Below are 17,808 nucleotides of genomic sequence, written 5' to 3'. Positions count from 1 at the left end.
TATTACCGGCGGGGCGCTACGCGGCGTCGCGCGACCACAGCGATCCGACCGATCCGTCTGGCCGCGTCCGCATGAGAACAGCTAACCGAACGTTTCGAGTCCCGCGAGCGCGCGCGCGAGATGCGGGATGTCTCCGTGATCATCCTTGCATCATAAAACTTGACATTTGTGCACACTTGGCATTATAAGCAACTTAAGTACTTAATAATTACTGCATACTTAATAATTTCTCTATTTAATATTTAGAACGTTAGCAGTCGTACTCTTATATGATTCACGAATATGTGTGTGCGTGTAACTAGAAATTCGTGTATTATGACCGCGGCTTAAGGGGAAGCTGGAGTTGCTAGTGAACTATTTTTTCACTATAGCGATGGTAATTGCAGTTTCGACAATTCTCTTTATTGCTTGTGCAGAATAAAAAATCCTTTTCCACAAATGAAGTATAGATAGAAAGAAAGTCCGCTCTACAGGACTTTATATTCAAAATGGAAAAAAGTTAGAAAAGCAAATGCAAGTTTTTAACTTTTTTCCATTTTGAGTATAAAGTCCTGTAGAGCGGGCTTTCTTTCTATCTATACTTCATTTGTGGAAAAGGATTTTTTATTCTGCACAAGTAATAAAGGGAATTTTCGAAACTGCAATTACCATCGCTATAGTGAAAAAATAGTTCACTAGCAACTCCAGCGTCCCCTTAAAAATTCCGAAACTACATTCTTACTAATTAATTTCGCGTTGCATCATTTACTGATTGTTCCTTCATATTTGGTTTGATCGTCGAGTCCGTTTACGTCTACCGAATACTTGAGAGAAGTCATACTCGTCGGATGCAACTCTAAATCATGAAGCACCAATATCTAGATACGATACGTCCGAAAAATTCGCAAGAGACAATTATTCGTCCCTAGTAACTAACGAATCACTTCGTTGAGCACCGAAGTCACTAACTCTGCACCAATCAAATCGCACTTCACTCAGTAGGCACCAGGCCATACGTGAGAAGCGGAGTCACCAATCCCCTTTATTACCCTTTCTCGGCACGAGATCATTGGGCGGAACGACCGCTTTTGTTCAGTATGTTACAAAGTCCACCGCTCCTTTGTCGGACGTCTCATTTACGTTGTAACGTGCGGGTGTTTATTTTCCTACCGAAGTCGTCGGTAATCGCGGAGCTAACCTAAAAATATCGAACTCGGCCTGGACGGCCCACGGCATGTTCGAGCAGTATTCGCGATTTCTGCCGTATCAACGGGCTATTAATAAACAATCCAGCAGCAGGACGAGTGTTTGCGCGCGCCGTCGAAAGATCGCGTCTCATTCGACTCCGAGCGCATGGTGATTCGTCGTTGCGCGGCGCGTCCTCTCTCTCTCGCTCCCGCGCGGAGCCCGTGCGCGAAAATAAAACCCCGGAGCCGAGTGGAAACTCCAAAATGGCGCGACTGCCAAGTGTAAACACCCAGTTTTGATGTCGGTGCGGAGTTCGTCGAGACCGCCGTACGTCCGCGTCGAAACCCGCCCGCGCTGCGTGCGCCACGTTTTTCCATCGCATCGTGACCACAGAGAATTCCGGCTGAATGTTCACGGTATCCACGATCGCCCATTCTATACCAGGTAAAGTCTCCCGCAGCGAGTTTGTTACCGTCGCCGTCGTTTTGACGTTGCCCCGTCGTTCCTGGCTCGCGAGGCGCCTCGAGGAGTCGCGACTCGTCGTTGCGGCGTAAACGCACGGAGCCGTTTCTCATGGGGAACAACGTATCCCGTGATTTTCGTTTCCCATGCCCTCGCTCGTGCGTGCACACGCAATTCAGGCGAGACTATTGGCGGTTTAGGTAAATTGCTCCGGTTTGCCATGTAGAGTGCAAGGACGAGTTGTAGGCTGAATTTGGCGCAGTCAGTCAGTAATGGTGATTGTTTGGCGGTTTTATAGTTGTATTATGTTAGATTGAATGAAATTGTTGATATGGTTAGGGCATTAAGGCAGGATGCTACAAGGTGGTACAAGTAACAATCGGTCGGAGTACAATTAGCTCTTAATTGCATTGTAAATTGCACTTTAATTTTTATGTATTACTACATTTACAAGAAAAAATTTTCAAATGACTTGAATGATAAGTTTAGTATGGTGTATATATGAATTTGCAAACTGGAACGTGTTACTTGGTTCGCATATTTCTTAAAGCAAAACAGAAACTTTAGAAAGTTTTCTGCAAATTCTATTAATTGGATGATATATATTTAAACATGCATGTAGATCATTTTATGTGTAATTAAGTTAAGCATTTAACTGTATTGGTTCTTTATAAGAAAATCTATTGTCATATGCACAATGTTTATGTGCAATGTTTATTCTGTGTGCAGGGAGCGACCCAAGCAAAATGGCACAGAAGCGCAGTGCTGTCCACATAGGGTAAGTACTACAACATACTTGATTAGCATTAAATAATTAAATAACAATAAAAAAATAAACAAACATTAAACTTTTATTAAGCCATTTTGTATACTAAATTGACACACTTTAAGCACCTATCATAACTTAATATTGCTCACGAGAAAATTGAAATTTATCTTAATAAAACAAGATTTTGAGGAATGTAAAATTACTTTAAATATCAAAATGAGTATATGAGTATAAGGAAAATTACTATTCTATATAAAGTTTCGCTTATTTAACAAAAATACACTTTACAAATATCCTCATAGATATCCGATCAAAGATCAATTTCACAATGCACAGGTTATCCTGTTATATCAAATTTTGCAATATCAAACAATGAGGAAAAATGTGATGGCTCGGGAAGGGTTGTAAGGCGCTTTGCGACGAAAATAGCCGCTTCAGCGTTAACGATCGTGGTGAAATTTCGCTGTGCACGTTACGTGCACGGCGCGAAACTTGGTGTCGCGCTTGATTGACGCAGTTCCGAGAAATGATGCAGCGGGATCAGTTACGGCGTTCGCCACATATAACACAGTAGGCAATTCTCCACTACCCCGCCGGCTCGCAATGCTGTTGCTGCTCGGCTAATATGCGCCGCGCCGCTGCGAGAACGGCCGTTGCGACATCGCCCAAGAAAACATTTCGTTATCGTAAACGCCGCGTTACTTTTACTGGCGCACGAGCCTTTCTCGAAAACACTTTTCTGCCGGAGAGCTTCGACACGCGAAGCAGACGCAAATGTCAACCGAGGTGTGTTAATACAATCGCCCTCTTACAGCGTGAATTTCCGATTTTCCGGACCTGATTAACGCGATTCTTTAAGTGCGATAAGCAAATATATCCGATCTATCACGTTTTGCTCTTATTCTTCTCATTCATTTATTTTTACTCTAATATATATTTATTTCTCTCAATTTTATTTCTATGATGAGATGAAAATTGGAAGAATTTTGGACTTTTATAGCGATGAGCGGTTTAAAAGTATATCTATAGCTATATATATTTTTTCTTCGAAATTTTCGAAATATCTTGAAAAATTAAACTTTTTCATCCAAAACCGCGTCTATGCTACCTGTAACTATAAAAATGCATTATACATCAACAAACAAGCGGAAGCAAAATAAACCATTTTAACAACCTTTTTTGATTTTATAACGCTTTGATTTCAACTATCGAGCCTCGAAATTCACCAATTTCAATCGTCATCGTAACGCTAAAAAAAAAAAGAATCAATAAGTGGATTTAAAAAAGAGAATTCTAAAAGAGAACATTTAAAAGATTCCCTTTCGGGTCGAGCCCGAAAGGGGAGCCCCATGGTACCAACACCGAAGGGTTTTTCCGCCTCCATTCTTGTCCCCCGTCGCGAGCGAGCGGCGCGATGCATCCCGGTTAAAAGTCGTGCTTCGCAACGGTGGCTGTCCCGGGCTCTGGTGGGAGAAGTGATAGTCCTCACCGGGGTATACCGCAGCAGCACATTATGCGGCTATGGTGGAATCAGTCACTGGCGAGTTGTGGGTGGTGGCTAGTCGGCGACCCATCCGTCCGTCCGTCCATCCGTCCATACGTCCATACGTACGTCATCCGTGGAACGTGCTTCCGCGTCGGTCCGCGTCGCTTCACCAGCGTTCTTCATCGATCTGCATCGATCGTGATCGGAGCTGCGCCGCAGCGATCGGCATCATTATCCGAGAGCGAGCCGCGACGACGATTACGTCGTTGAAAATTGGAGGTCCAGGTTGTTCCTCGGTATCTCACGAGTGATCTCCTGTTGAATATCGATTTCAATCGTGAATTAGACACCGACGATTTTTCGAGATGAGGCGGACATCGATCGTCCTCTCGACACTTGATCGAAACACGACGATTTTTTGGTGACGGAGTTTTGCTGGATCTCGGCACGATTCTTCAAGAGTGAGCAAATCATCGTGGAATCACCAGACGAATTTTAATAGTCAATTTTTAAGTAAAGAGTCAGTCTTCGTGCGTTTTGGATACACCGTGTACTCGGGACGGACAGAGGTCCGCGACTCTGCAACCCGCGGACGAACTCACGGATGATGTCGACACGCTGCAGTTGAAGAAGATTTTCGGGGAGAGCTCGTTCTCCGCGGGTAACCGCGGTGGCGCGGTTTTGCGCGGGAACTTGACGCATCCGTGACTTTTGCGTGCGTTAGTCGTTACGCGAGCCCAGCCGAGCTGATTTCGAGTGAATTACGGAATTTGCTTTACAATGCAGCGAGCGTAGTACGGGACTCGAATTTCCGACGTTAACCGCGGGAACCGAACGTTTCGGAGACCAGCGATCATCGTTATCGTCCACCACGTGATTCTCAGCGTGACGAAGACCCAGGTGTGCGCAATTAGATCCTCCATCAGCGACCAAGACTGTATTTTCAAGACACAAAGGACATCTTTACGGAGAAGAAGACGGATCAACAAGATACTCGCGACGAAAGCTCATCGATGCGCTCTGCAGCGCACCAAAGCAGCGGGATCCGATGATTCAGCTTCGACACAGACAATTACTGCGTAATTATCTCGTCTGAAAGCTGAAGATTCGCCTCATTCGCTCAACTCACCGTGCGATCGATCGAATGGCTTCGAACAGGATTCCCGGGGACAAGTGATCGCGTCGCGTACGAACCATCAGCGATGGCCGTCGCTCTCAGGAAGCCACGAGGAGGCGAACGCAAGATTAACAGTATTTTCCCGGTGATTATGCGCAACAACACGACGAACGGAGCGTGGAGAATTCGACGCGAGTGCAACGCCGGCCCGACGAGATCGAGAATCTCGTGACGTTCCTCGGATTCGCGACGGTCGGAGGTCTCGAAGGACTCCCCCGGGGGTGACGGCATCACGGCCGACCCTGGAAGAGCAGCGGAGCGACGAACAATAGCCGTTAACGTAGCGTAGGAATGCTCCTATTGGGAGCTGAGTAGAATAGAGTCCATGAAAGTCCGTGGAAGTCGGTCCAACGTTCCCCGAAGCCGAAATCGCCGCCGCGCATTTCTGTAACGAGCATTTTATTTCTCCGTGCTTTCTTTCTTGGTCGATTAATGGTCTTGGTCGAGCGATGACGGTGGCAGAACCCCGTGGAATTTACTACTGGAGAACGGCGGCTTTTGCGCGAGCTTCGCGCGCGATTATTGGACGTGCAAGAGGAACGAGCGCTCGTTAAGACTGCAGCAGTGAATCCTCCATTCGGTGACCGCAGTGGAGTGAAGTAGATAAAAGTAATACAAGTAAAATTGGATTTCGTACGTTTATCAAGCCGGGGGAACGTATCGGGAAGCGTGAGAGCTTCTTGGCTGCTAAAGATAAAGACGATTCCAAGAAATGTAAGGCAATCTCAGATAAAGCGCTCGTTTCCGCTTATCTATGTTTTCGTCGAGAAATAGTTGTATAGAGTTTTTGGTGCAGATAGTGCGACCTTCGCGTGATCAATTTAATGGAAAATTCTGCTCGCCGGCCGAAACGTTTATGCCAATAATCATAATTTGAATACAAAGAGGGTGGAAATAAATAAGTGACTAAGTGTGCGTTTCAAGTATAAATTATTAAAACCTACGCCGCTTTTTTGAAGTTCGGCGAAGTACACGAGCAAGTACGTGAGTGGAATTCAGATACAAAGAGCGAAGCTTCGAAACTCTGAAGTATCCCTGAGTAACATCGAAGGAAGAGACGCAAAGTACAAAACTGCTTCGTAGATCGATGGTAGATCTACATTTTGCTCCAGGTAACAAGATGACAAGATAATTTCGTGGAAGCCCAACGCAACATAGTCAAACGAGTTTCTGCATCAGGTATCTCGAAATCGCACCCGAACTATTATACCATCAAGATACCTTTTATTTAATGAAGACCAAATTCCAAAAATAACAAAAGTGATATGTGTGTTAAGGGACGAGAGGAACCTGTTCGTGATAAACTCGATTTTAAAATAGATAAAAGTGCACAAAGATCAAAAGTACAAAAGAACGTCAACGAGTGATCTCGAGACGATCGGACGACGCGCATTATGTCATCGGTTTAAAAATAACCGATTAATTTAATATCAGATGCAAATGTACAAGCGCACTTCCGTGAAGAGATAAAAGACTGCATCGACGAGCAATTCCGGAGCAACGAGACGAAGGGGTGCAAATAATTTGAGAGTGACTCATCGAGGCTAGAGAGTCTCCCTCGTGCAGCCGAGAAAGTGTAATTAGCGAGTAGTTTTACGCGATAGGATGGCGAGTTAATTCGCCGGTGAGACTCGAGGTGATTTTTCTCGAGGGTGATACTTAATCGATAATCGTGATTGACCGGGAACACCGTCAAAATAGAGTATCCCGGTAGCAGCGGCATGTACGGGGGCGGGTCGGCGGGGAGCGCGGGCTACGGGGTCGGTCTGGGCCCGGGACCAGGCCCTTCGCACTACGCACCCCCTTCGGCCACGGTAGGCTATCAATTGGGCCCGCCGCTGCCGCCGCCACCCCCGCCCGCCTGTACAGCCACCACCGGAAGTCAACTTCTGTCTTACGGGTCTGACTTATCGCCCCATCACATCCAGCAGGCTCACGCGGATGTCCAGCAATCGAAGAGACGGAGGTAAAAGAAAGAAAAAGCAGTGTCCATCGTTGCCTGATCGATTTATCTCTATAAATGCGCACTAGATTGAATTATGCCTTGTAGTATATGCTTCCCCTCTCTCTCCCTTTTTCTCTCGCTTGCTTTATTATTAATCGTCATCCTTTAATTTTACGGAATTTTACAAAGATATCTTGCAAATCAATGCAAAATATATAAAAGTTGCTTCTGAGGCGCGATCACCGACTTCGCATCGCGTCAATTTCTCTCGCATTTCGCGCGAGTTTCGATCGTGGTGAAACTTCCCGCCTAATCACGGGTATAGATTCTAAAGCGTACGAGCTCCCTGCCGCCTTAATCACGCGCCTTCGATTAGTGCTCGCCACATCGCAATTCATCAGCCGGCCGACTCATTCTGACGTGGCGCCAACAATTCGCAGAATGCGCTTGTTTCGCGGCCACGCTGAAGAAAAGGCAGGAAAGGAGGGAGGGATGTAAGAGTCACTATTGAATCCAGATGGCCCGATTATCGACGAGCTTCGATACAAAAATGCGACGTATCCTCCGTAAAAGCCGTCCAGCATTCCACGTACGAGGAAATGCTTGTCGCGATGTGGAAGACTCAAACGTTCTGAAACAGCTTTCTAGAATGATATTTAATTTGGCTGAAATCATTGAAAAAGATTTGTAAAACAGATTATACAAAATAGATGAATAAATCAGGTCGACCGGAAATTCTGTTAAAATTACAATAATACCGTGTTTTGCGGTACTTCTGGTGTTAACTATCAATATATCGTATTTGTCTTGTAATTTGCAGAAACGAAATATATATTCAGCGATAAAAATATCAGAAAGATAAGTACAGTTTTGCATATCGAGTAGTGTCATCTTCTGTGTGCTTGTTATTGTCGCGTATTATTGTTGGCCGTTATGCGGGATGTTATTGCAGAATCAGCACATTTTGTCTGCATCAGCACGTCGACAGTTCGTATAACAGCCGCGATTTTTTTCCGCCGTATTAACTGACTGAATCCTTCAATGCGGTTATATTTAGCATCGAAGTACAGACAATTCGACGCGTATCAATTTTTTATTTTGAAAAATTTCATTTACACGATATAATTTATCGTTCACAATAATTATATCTCAGTCTTGCTTTATTTCCTTTCTTATATTAAATAATCATTCTATTTTTTTCTTGCTGAAACTTGATGATATTTATTCGATAACCTTTTTATCTATATTTTAATCGCAATATTTTGCTTATGCATCCGCACCTTGATATTTCCACGATCGGCCAAAAAGTCGACTCGTCGGGAAGCAGCTGGTCGGTTTCCAGGGATGAGGGAGCGCGCCGAGGGGTGCTTTTCTTCCCTTTTCTTCTCCTTTCAGCCATTATATATCTCCGACTCGCTTTCGTCGAACCCGACGCAGTTACGCGCCATTGATTCCGGCTTCGTCTTTTAGCGGTCGGGCGTACGCGTGTCACGACATTCTTGCCATTCCGCTGGCAGCTTTGGGGCGCGCGATGCCCGATTAGTTCGATCGTACGCCCGCGATTCACGCGGATTCGAGAGGATCCGTTGCACGGATGTTTGCTCACTTGTTGCTCTCCCCTTCGGAGAAGTAGAGCGGCCAGACGTGTATTTTCAGCGGATTTACGCCGAAAACCTCGCCGAAAAATTTTCATACGGACAAGGAGACACCAAAACTCCGGAAAACGTCGGGAGAAAATAAATATTTTCTCCCGACGAAATCAATATTTTCGTTGATTTACGTGTAATGCCACCGTATTCCAATATGGTGAACGTAATGCGTTCTAAAGTGGAGTATTCATAAAATTATCCGTAATTAAAGGAACAAAATTGAAATATTCTAATTGAACTAATTCTTTTATTGCACTATTCTTTTAATTTTAATAAAAAGTGAATAAATGATTCTCTTTTTCGCTAATGTTTCTCAATTTCTTAATTATGTTTTTTTCTAGTCATTAGAATTAGAACAAATAAAGTGGCATTATACAATCGATGTTTGCTTCTTAATGCAAAGTCGTAAACTTTTATTTTTAAGCGCACTCGCTGGCCGCTCGTTTCCTGCGGTGCACTTCGCACTTCGCACATAAAGATTGACACGCGTATCTTGTATAAAAAAACTTTTCGCGCTCGGCCTTGGACGAGGCGATACTTGGGTACAGTCATCGAAACAACGATAACGATAATCTCTCAGAACCATAACGAAACTCGTGGCAAGACGATATTATGAAGAGGATATACATAATTATACTCCTAGGCACGTGCGACGCGATAAGCCGAGATATCTGAAAAAAATATATTAACAATAATGCAGTCGCGCCCGCGATAGGTACGAGTGTTATTGCCGATCGCGATGGAAGTTTTTTGTCATGATCACACCATTGACAGGTTTTACCGAAGTGAAGTGGGATTAATCGACGGAGGTAAGAGCTAAATCCGTGCAAGATAAATACCACGTTGTCACGATTTCCCCGAACGAAGAAAATGATAGCTTGCCGCGGTTTTTATATCAGGATGCAAATGTAATCCAAACAGCATTCGCATAATTCGACCGTACATTAAAATGATCATTGCGTGCAATTAGCGTCGAACGGTAGCAGCAGAGGAGGCGTGCATTTCATACGTGCATCCTTGCACGCATGTCATGCAAAGCAAACTGCGTCGACCGCACATCAGCAGCTTCAAATCCTCAAACCACGGAGGACCGCTTCCATAAAAATTAAAAATAGAATAGAGCTCAATTTATCAGCCCGATAAACGAAAACACACATTGATTTTTTTCTAAAATATTTTGTAAAGAATTGCAAACATCTCTGGCAAGTAATTAAAATTCCTCTGTTCCGTGTTTGCCAATATTTCTCATCTCGATATCATTCCTCAGCTCGAAAGAGAGAAACTGTTTGCGAAAGAAGGGATGGTTCTTGAAAGAAAACAAACCTTGAGCGCACATAGTTAAATGGCGAGGATTCTCGGATGCCATGCCGCTACAAGAGCGATAAGAGACCTCGCGATGAACGGCTCGCGGCTTTACTTCCTCGTGCGCTAATGAGGTATTACGTGGCACCATAGCTGTGCGTTCGATTTGCGTCCTCGTGCAGACAGGAGGTGCGACGCACCTCCCGTTCACCGCGGGACAAACAAACTGCGCCGATTGCAGAAGCGTGCGAACTAACGCGATGAGCTTAGAGCCGCGCGTGTAGACAATGCATACACGTGCGAATGCAACACGCGGCAAAACCCACTCGTCGTGGAATTCATCACGTAGAGGAGATTTGCGGCCGGTCCAGTCCGGCGTGAATCCGCGCGAGCGATTACCAGATCATTACATCACGCAATGATCCCCGTCCCTCGAAATCCGAGGCCTTCTGGTCAGCTTTGGCGGGTCGATTGTCAAAAATTGCCGTTGTGTTTCACGCGGAAGCGATCAGCTCTCCTGTGGATGTGATGCAGTAAAACTTGAAAGGAATCCGTCAGATTTCAGGAAAATGCTATTTGTGCGAAAACACAAAGAGATTATATAAAATATGTTATTGTACACAATTATTTTAAATTATTTTAAAATATTTTATTATAAATATACACGATTTAATATCGTACGTTCAATTTTCCAAGTCAAAATATATATAAAAGAAATATACTTTCGAAAGTTATTTTATCCAGTTTTTTATTCAAGAAAAGATGTTGATCGAATTAATTGGAGGCTTTACGGGGGATTAATCGAACCTGGAGTCGTGGGCGACCGAAAGATAAAAGGGACAAGCGGGTGTACAAATCGTTTGGGGGAAGCACACGCTCGCCATAGTTATCAACATCATATTCATACTCCATGTAATCATTTTTCCGCAGAAGTACGGCATGCTTCTGCCGGCAGGCAGAGCAGGAGTCGTTGAACCGGATGGCTTGACGCCGAGGAAAGTGTGTTTCGAGATTGAAGCGCGTATTATTATTTTCATTCATAATTAAGGCCCTGTTAGTAACGCTCCGTACGCGCGGCGCACGGTCCGCGATGCATATTTATGTCATACACGATCGACATGCATCTGGACGCGCATGCGGTTTACCACGCGCGCATAAGGCAACTGTTGAATGGCAAAGCCTTTGCCAGAAAAAGTACGACTAACGGCAAGTCGAAATTCCTAGTCCCTCGTTTTCAACAATTTGCAATGGGGGCACCGATCGGTATAACATGCACCTCGTGAATTCTTCTTTATTTATTTAAACGTAAATAGTGTGTACACGTGAAACGTAGGTAGACATTAAATTATTAGAATCTGAAATATTTTATCAAGGATCTTCTGTTATTAATATTTTATTATTAAAAATCTAGTATATTATTCTATAATTATATTTGCAGATAATTATTGTGAAAGTATTATGTGTTAGAAACGTGGAAAGCGCTGGATGTTAGGAACATCCGGGACACAAGAGAGGAAAACAAAAGCAGTTAGCTATGCGCTGCAGTTTGTTGTACGCATAGGAGTACCAAACGGCGTTCACAATTAAGTCGATTTCTCGTTTCCTCTTCCTTGTGCGTCGATTCGCGTGACTTTCCGCTCCAGGCGAGCTAACCCGCCCTAGACAATAAGGATTTTCTCAGGCGTGAAAACGGTCGAGTCTCCGATCCGTTCCGTTCTGGCGTGCGGCGGGGCAAAATCGAGCGAATCTCGATACCCATGAACATCTATCGCGCGATGGGACAAAAACCTGACGTCGAGCAAATGGAAAATGTACGTTACAGGCCAGCGGAAACAGAATTGCACGAGGAAACTTATTTTCATCAAATTTATGATACAGCAGATATTTTACTGCCGACGTAAGAGTCCAAGTCGATATCAGCGACATCGAAAATTTATGGTGAGCATCGATGGGCAAGGATTAATGATGCTAATCCCTAATCAAAGAATCATGAAGTTGAAGATCAAGAGTTTACGATATCAAGATACGTGCTAGCGGCAATCTACGACCTATCAGAGATCCGTGGATTTATGATATCGCGAATCTATAATGCCATGAAGATTCGTAGAAACAGAAATCTAGCGTTTCAAGGCCGTGTAGTATCAGACAATCGGTATCGAGAATTCGTAATGCCGACGAAGTCGGGAGGCAAGTATCGATCAACCACTCCTGCTACCAAGAGGCGATAGAATTTTACGCTGGCACGCGTGTATCAAGCGGCAAAATTTGAAGTCCTTCTACAGGCAAGACGAAACCCCATGAAAGAATCAGCAACACATTTCTGTAATAAATTATTCGAGAAGATTTCAAGTATTTCGAAAAAGAAAAGAATACTCCTTCATCGCGTTTCTCGCGCGGAGGCTCGAGACGTAACCGAATCAATCCGCGCGTGCATCAATAATTCATTAGCCACCCTATTTTCATATAAACGAATTCCACAAAGGGGTCGAAAACGGCCAGTTACCTGGAGATCGAATCGATCACGGCGTGCCTTAGGCATTCAGGTCGCCTCGGCACCGACGGGTGTCCGGCGCGACGGTGTGCGCCTCGTGCTGGCGATCGGTTATCTAGCGCCTGAACGGCAAGGGTGACGCAATTTTTTTCATTACGGGAGCGGTAATGCCGGCGGCCAGGCCTCGCATATTAAAGGGAAAGAGCGTGGCCATTGGCGAGGCTCGCGCACGGCCGGCGCCGCAAACGAGGGGCGGTCCATCGTTCTTCGACTCCGCGACTCTTATCCGTTCTCCAGCGACCGTATTGGTCACCACCTCCTCGATCGCTCCTGTCGACCCTTGTCGTCATCGCCGTCGTCACTATCGTCGTTGTCGACGTCATCGTCAGCGTCGTTGCCATCGTCGTTATCGTTGTTGTTGCTGCTGGTTGCGATGATTTTCCGTGGCCGACGAGATTGACTGCGATACGGGATGCACGCGTTTTGCGGACTTTTGCTCTTTCTCTCTCTTGTTTTCGTCTATTTATTTGGAATTCATCGGAATGTTCGTGAAAAACACGTTTCTTTCAATTTTGATGGAACTTGGTAGGTTTAAAAAGAAGAGCGAAAATGGTTCTTCTATCGTTGTCCACTTTGTAAAATGAGGAAAAGTTATGTCAAGATTGAACGCTTATATTATCATTTTCCGCACAATGTTGTCCAATTAATATGATTTTACATCTAAACATGTGTTATATTTGATATTATCTTGCTGCTACGTTAAATAGAGTACCTTTGGGAGGTACTTGGCTGTAGGTGCTGTGCAGGAAGAGTAGTTGTAACACGTGGGGACCTTAAAGAACGGTGAACATAAATGTAGAAAGACGGAAGAAGGAGGGGAGGACAGGGGGTCAAATCGTGACTACGGCGCCGTACAGAAAAATGCAAAAAGGCGCCACCGTAAACTGGACAGCGTGCCACGTCACACGAACTCGTCCTCTTTTTCTTCCTCGCACAGGTATCGCGTTTCTTTTTCCTCCGGCTCTTTAAACTCTCACAAGAAGGGTGCAAAGATGACGACAGGACTCGAGAGCACGTGCACCTTTACGTATGATCGACGTGTCCGACAACTCTTTCTCAGAAAGAGAGAATATTTATAAATAATAAATACACATATTTTTATCAGAATTTGTAATTAATTCAGGATGTTTTAAAAACGAAGTTCCCATCCTCGTTAAGTAACTAAGCTGCAAGTAACTTTATAATTACAAAAGAGGTCGATAGTTTCATTTTTTAGCACAGAATGTTTGAAAAAATTGATAATAGAATGCTATTAAACGAAAAAAAAATTAATAATTTGCTATTTAAAATTCTTGACCAAGAAGCACAATTAACCATATCTTTTATTTTGCTTCAAAAGATCAGATATCATCATCTCGCCACCCGTTAGATAGGTAATTACATACGTCTAAACACACGAAATCGTATAATCCTAATATCGATCAGAGGAAGCGTTGACAGCGCCTAGTTGCTTTCGTCATGACGAACAGCTTGTCGCTGAAAAAGTTCGCGAGGTATCGAGGTATCCCGATATCGAGATGTCCGATGCGAAATTATTATCCCATTATACCTAAACGGAAATATGCCTCGTGCGCCGCGCTCGCGCTCCTTTACGATACACGTGTTCACCCTCTCGAGCGACGGCTTCGTTATTTCCGCGACACGGCCACATTAAAAGACAAGACAGTATTATGACTCGATATCTCGATTGCGGAGATTACGATCGCGTACGTATCGGCGCTTTTGTTCCCACGGTTTTTGCGACGTATACAAATTATCGGGCGTTCCGGGGCGGCGTATACAGCGAAATAGAACGGGCGGAAGGAGGCTGCTCCCCGATCGCGTTACGGGATACCATAATCTGCTTGTAACGCGTGCGAAGAGCACAGAACAAGAGAAGGGGAAAGAGAGAGAAAAAGGAGAGCAACCCTTTCACCGTAACTGTGCACCGGTCCTTCAATCGGCGCCGCCGAAATTCCGGGCTCGCTTGCCCAAATCACTTCGTGTCAAGGGTCAAACTACCGTAATGGTAGAGCGGCCTCGATCGCGTACTTTGTTTCGCAGTTTGCCTCCGCAATTTCAAAGAGTACACGTTTTCTGATGAATGCCGAATGATCTCTTCTCTTGGCGAACATGTTGGATTTTCCGAATATTTTCTGAGTCTTTTTTGAAGATTGAAATCAATTGGAGCAATTTCTACCTTCATGCAGAAAAGAAATGCCAACTGTAAACGCGGAAAAATGATTCACGGAAGTTTTGTTACGTGACATTAGCAATATGTGACGCTTATTTGCGTTTAATCCCCGAGAAATTAATTTTTTAGCATCAATCCGGGAATTATCAAATTGAGTGATAAATATCCGTTAATATCTGACAGTGTAATGTAACCACGTAGGACATGTTGAACATGGCATTTAATTATAAATTAATACTTACACATTACGCCGTACAAGGATATATGTCAAATGCCCATATATTACACACTTAATATCTGACAATGTAATAAACGAGACGTGATAAATATCTTTACTCAAAGGTTAAATAGGAAAACATCTCGCAAAAGCGATACGAAACAAAATGTCTGGATTAAAGTACATGATTTCGAACTTTTGAAGTCATTTTTCGGAAAACCAAATTTTTCAAGTTTTCGTTTACTTTTCCTCGAGATTTTTGAATGTCACAACGATCGATTAGACATTAAAAGGTTGAGCTTCACTTGCACCGTAAATAAAACGATGCGAATGCACTGCCAAGAGTCTACCGCGCGAAGTTTCTATTTGCAAAACGCCTATTAAGTCAACATAATACCACGCTGCGCATCATTATGCGCTTCATACATCTCCCTGTCGCACATTTGTCTCTCTCCCGTCCTCGGCTATCTTTTCCCCATAATTTTCACTTTATCGTCGGTCTACCTGGACGGCATATCTTGGATACTTTTCTTGATCCAACAAGACAAGGATCGGAAACTCTATATCTTTATCTTCTTCGTGTGTCTGTATTCTGTATTACGGATTCTACGCGGTACCATGGATTTTAGCAAATCGGTATTGTCGTTTAGTACATGGAAGCGAAAAAAGAAAATTAAATCGGAGAATATTATTAAAAAGCGGTATAAGTATTCTACACAAGAGGTTGCAGAAATTATAATTCCACTCTTCTTCAACCAAGGCGAGCGTTTATTTGCGCGGTCAATTCGCGCGCGGTAGTTTCGCTACTTCTTCCAAAACTTTGATATACTCCGACTACCTCCTGCCGGTCGCAAAGACTTATCGTCGTCGTCGTCGTCAACTTCATTGCTTGCGAAGCACGCATACGCGTCCGTTAAGTCGACGTAATACCGCGGGGCGCATCATTATGTACTCCATAAGTCTCCGCGGCGCGCCCCCCCTTCCTGTTCCTCTCTTCTCTTTTCTCTTCTCTTTTTCTCGGACTCCTCTCTCTCTTTCGCGAGGAGGAAGAGGAGCAGGAAAAAAAGAACGCGGAGAACGTGGGGACGAAGGGAGCCGAGAAGGTTCCCGCGCAGGAAAACGCCGGAGAGGGGAGGGCCTCGCTCGGCTCCCCTCTACTCGCGCGCGGTACCCGGATACACTCGCTGCCGGGCCCTACACCATCCCCACCTTCAGTCCGCTAGGTCCTACGGGCCCCGCGGCTTGCGGAGAAGAGTGGAGGGGAAGAGGGGCATCGTACGCGCCGTCTCTTCGACGCGACGTTCACCGGCAAGCGAGCCTCGCGAGCGGGGCCCACAAGGGGGCTCGGGCGGGATAGGGCGAAGCGAAGAAGCGGTGGAGAGGGGAGAGGGAAGGGGATGCCAGTAAGGGGGCCCCGCTTTTCGCTCAGGGTCAGAATCGTACATCACCCGCGCGAGCGCTGTGCAATACAGACCGACGATCGGCCGGATTTCTGCGCGCTCGCGAGCGTGCGCGAATCCGCTCTCGCAATGAGAGCATAATTTTCTATCGGGCTGCTTAACGCCGTTCGGTGCAGGAGACGGTGTACAGCACTCGCGTACGCTGGTAATGAGACGACCGGTGACGGATTTACGGTGCCGCCCCGTCCCCCGCCCTCGTTCTCTTTTCTGCCCCCGATCGATCGTCCCTTGAACGCTCTCGGGCTTCTGGCGCGATCGATATCAACGCGATAATCGCGCGCCACGTTTCAGCCCTGTTAAGCCTTAAAAAAAAGTATCCGTGTTATGAATACATAATAGTCGCCTGGTGCGTATTATGTTGCAATTATCCTGAAAGACTTATAACTAAAAATTGAAAGAGGAACTTTGAAACTTTTTACGCAATACGTTGCACGAGAGAATAGTGAGAGGCTATTATTTTTCTCCTCATAATTAATCATTGTAATGGCCGAATGATGAGTTGAATGGAAAAGTTGGTCACCGTCCGAATGAATGAAACGACGACGAGTATATATGAGAAACTCTCTCGTCGCCACATGCTGTTACGGCGATCCAGATTTAAGGGGGGTGGAGGCGAGGGAGGAGGGGGATGGCAGCCGACGACGAGGATCCTGCGGTGACCAATTTTGGACCGTACGGTCACGTTTGGTAGTCCGGAAGCGATTACTTTACGTATCGGTGACGCTACGCACGCGGAATTTCTATCATTTGTTCCTTTCGAGGGTGCTGAACTCGCCTATCCACGACCATTTATCCCTTAATAGATTGGTACCGAAAACTTTTCCTTCTATTTATCGTTTACCAAAACGATTTTAGAAGTAATAATAGCCAAATTTCGTGAAAATATTAAATGGTAAATTATAATACTTTTAGTACGAAAAACCTTTCTCGGATTTTTCTAACAAAATTTTAACAGGTCAGAATGCGTTGAAAGCGCGCGCGCACAAGGATTATTTCCTGCATTCTCTAAAAATATTACATAACATTCGGCATTTATCATCATTTAATCCTTATCTCTGTTTTATTTTGCAGATCCGACGAGGATGATCCGAGTGGCTGTAAATACAGGAGATTGGACGATGACAATGTGCAGGACAAGGAGAGGTTTGCGAGGTGAGCTCTAGGCTTAACTCGACAACATATTCATTTCTTAAATTAAACAATTTCAGTAAAAATTATTAATATTTCTTGATATTACTTCAAAAAAATACCAAGCGGTTCTCTTAATGCGGCGCTTAACGTTCGATGTCCGAGCGCATTTCTGTCGAGCAATCGTTCCTTGCACCATTTTGGAACCGATTACGTTCATTGACAAGCAGAGTGGACAAATATGAAAGCAGGACCTAAAGTGATTATTTTTCTCTCGACTGTCTCTCCAGTCGTTATTAATTCGCCTCACGAAACCGCGGGC

The 17,808-nt window shown here is 44.7% G+C and overlaps 1 protein-coding gene across 2 annotated transcripts in view; it reads left to right on the top strand.

Annotated features, from left to right (window-relative positions):
• The first annotated feature begins 1,043 nt into the window (after positions 1–1,043).
• The window catches only part of LOC105277018 (aryl hydrocarbon receptor nuclear translocator homolog), a 35,519-nt gene continuing 18,754 nt past the window's right edge, over positions 1,044–17,808 (top strand). The window contains exons 1-3 of one of the 2 annotated variants that reach the window (XM_011335134.3): positions 1,044–1,611; positions 2,359–2,407; positions 17,430–17,510. In XM_011335134.3, coding sequence (XP_011333436.1) covers positions 1,575–1,611; positions 2,359–2,407; positions 17,430–17,510 — 167 coding nt within the window. In that variant the 5' untranslated portion in view covers positions 1,044–1,574. The remainder of the gene's footprint in view (positions 1,612–2,358; positions 2,408–17,429; positions 17,511–17,808) is intronic. The other variant, XM_011335136.3, reaches the window with a different exon arrangement.

Source organism: Ooceraea biroi, chromosome 3 (genome assembly GCF_003672135.1).
Source record: "Ooceraea biroi isolate clonal line C1 chromosome 3, Obir_v5.4, whole genome shotgun sequence".
Lineage (NCBI taxonomy): Eukaryota > Metazoa > Arthropoda > Insecta > Hymenoptera > Formicidae > Ooceraea > Ooceraea biroi.
This window is presented reverse-complemented; position numbering and strand designations above follow the sequence as displayed.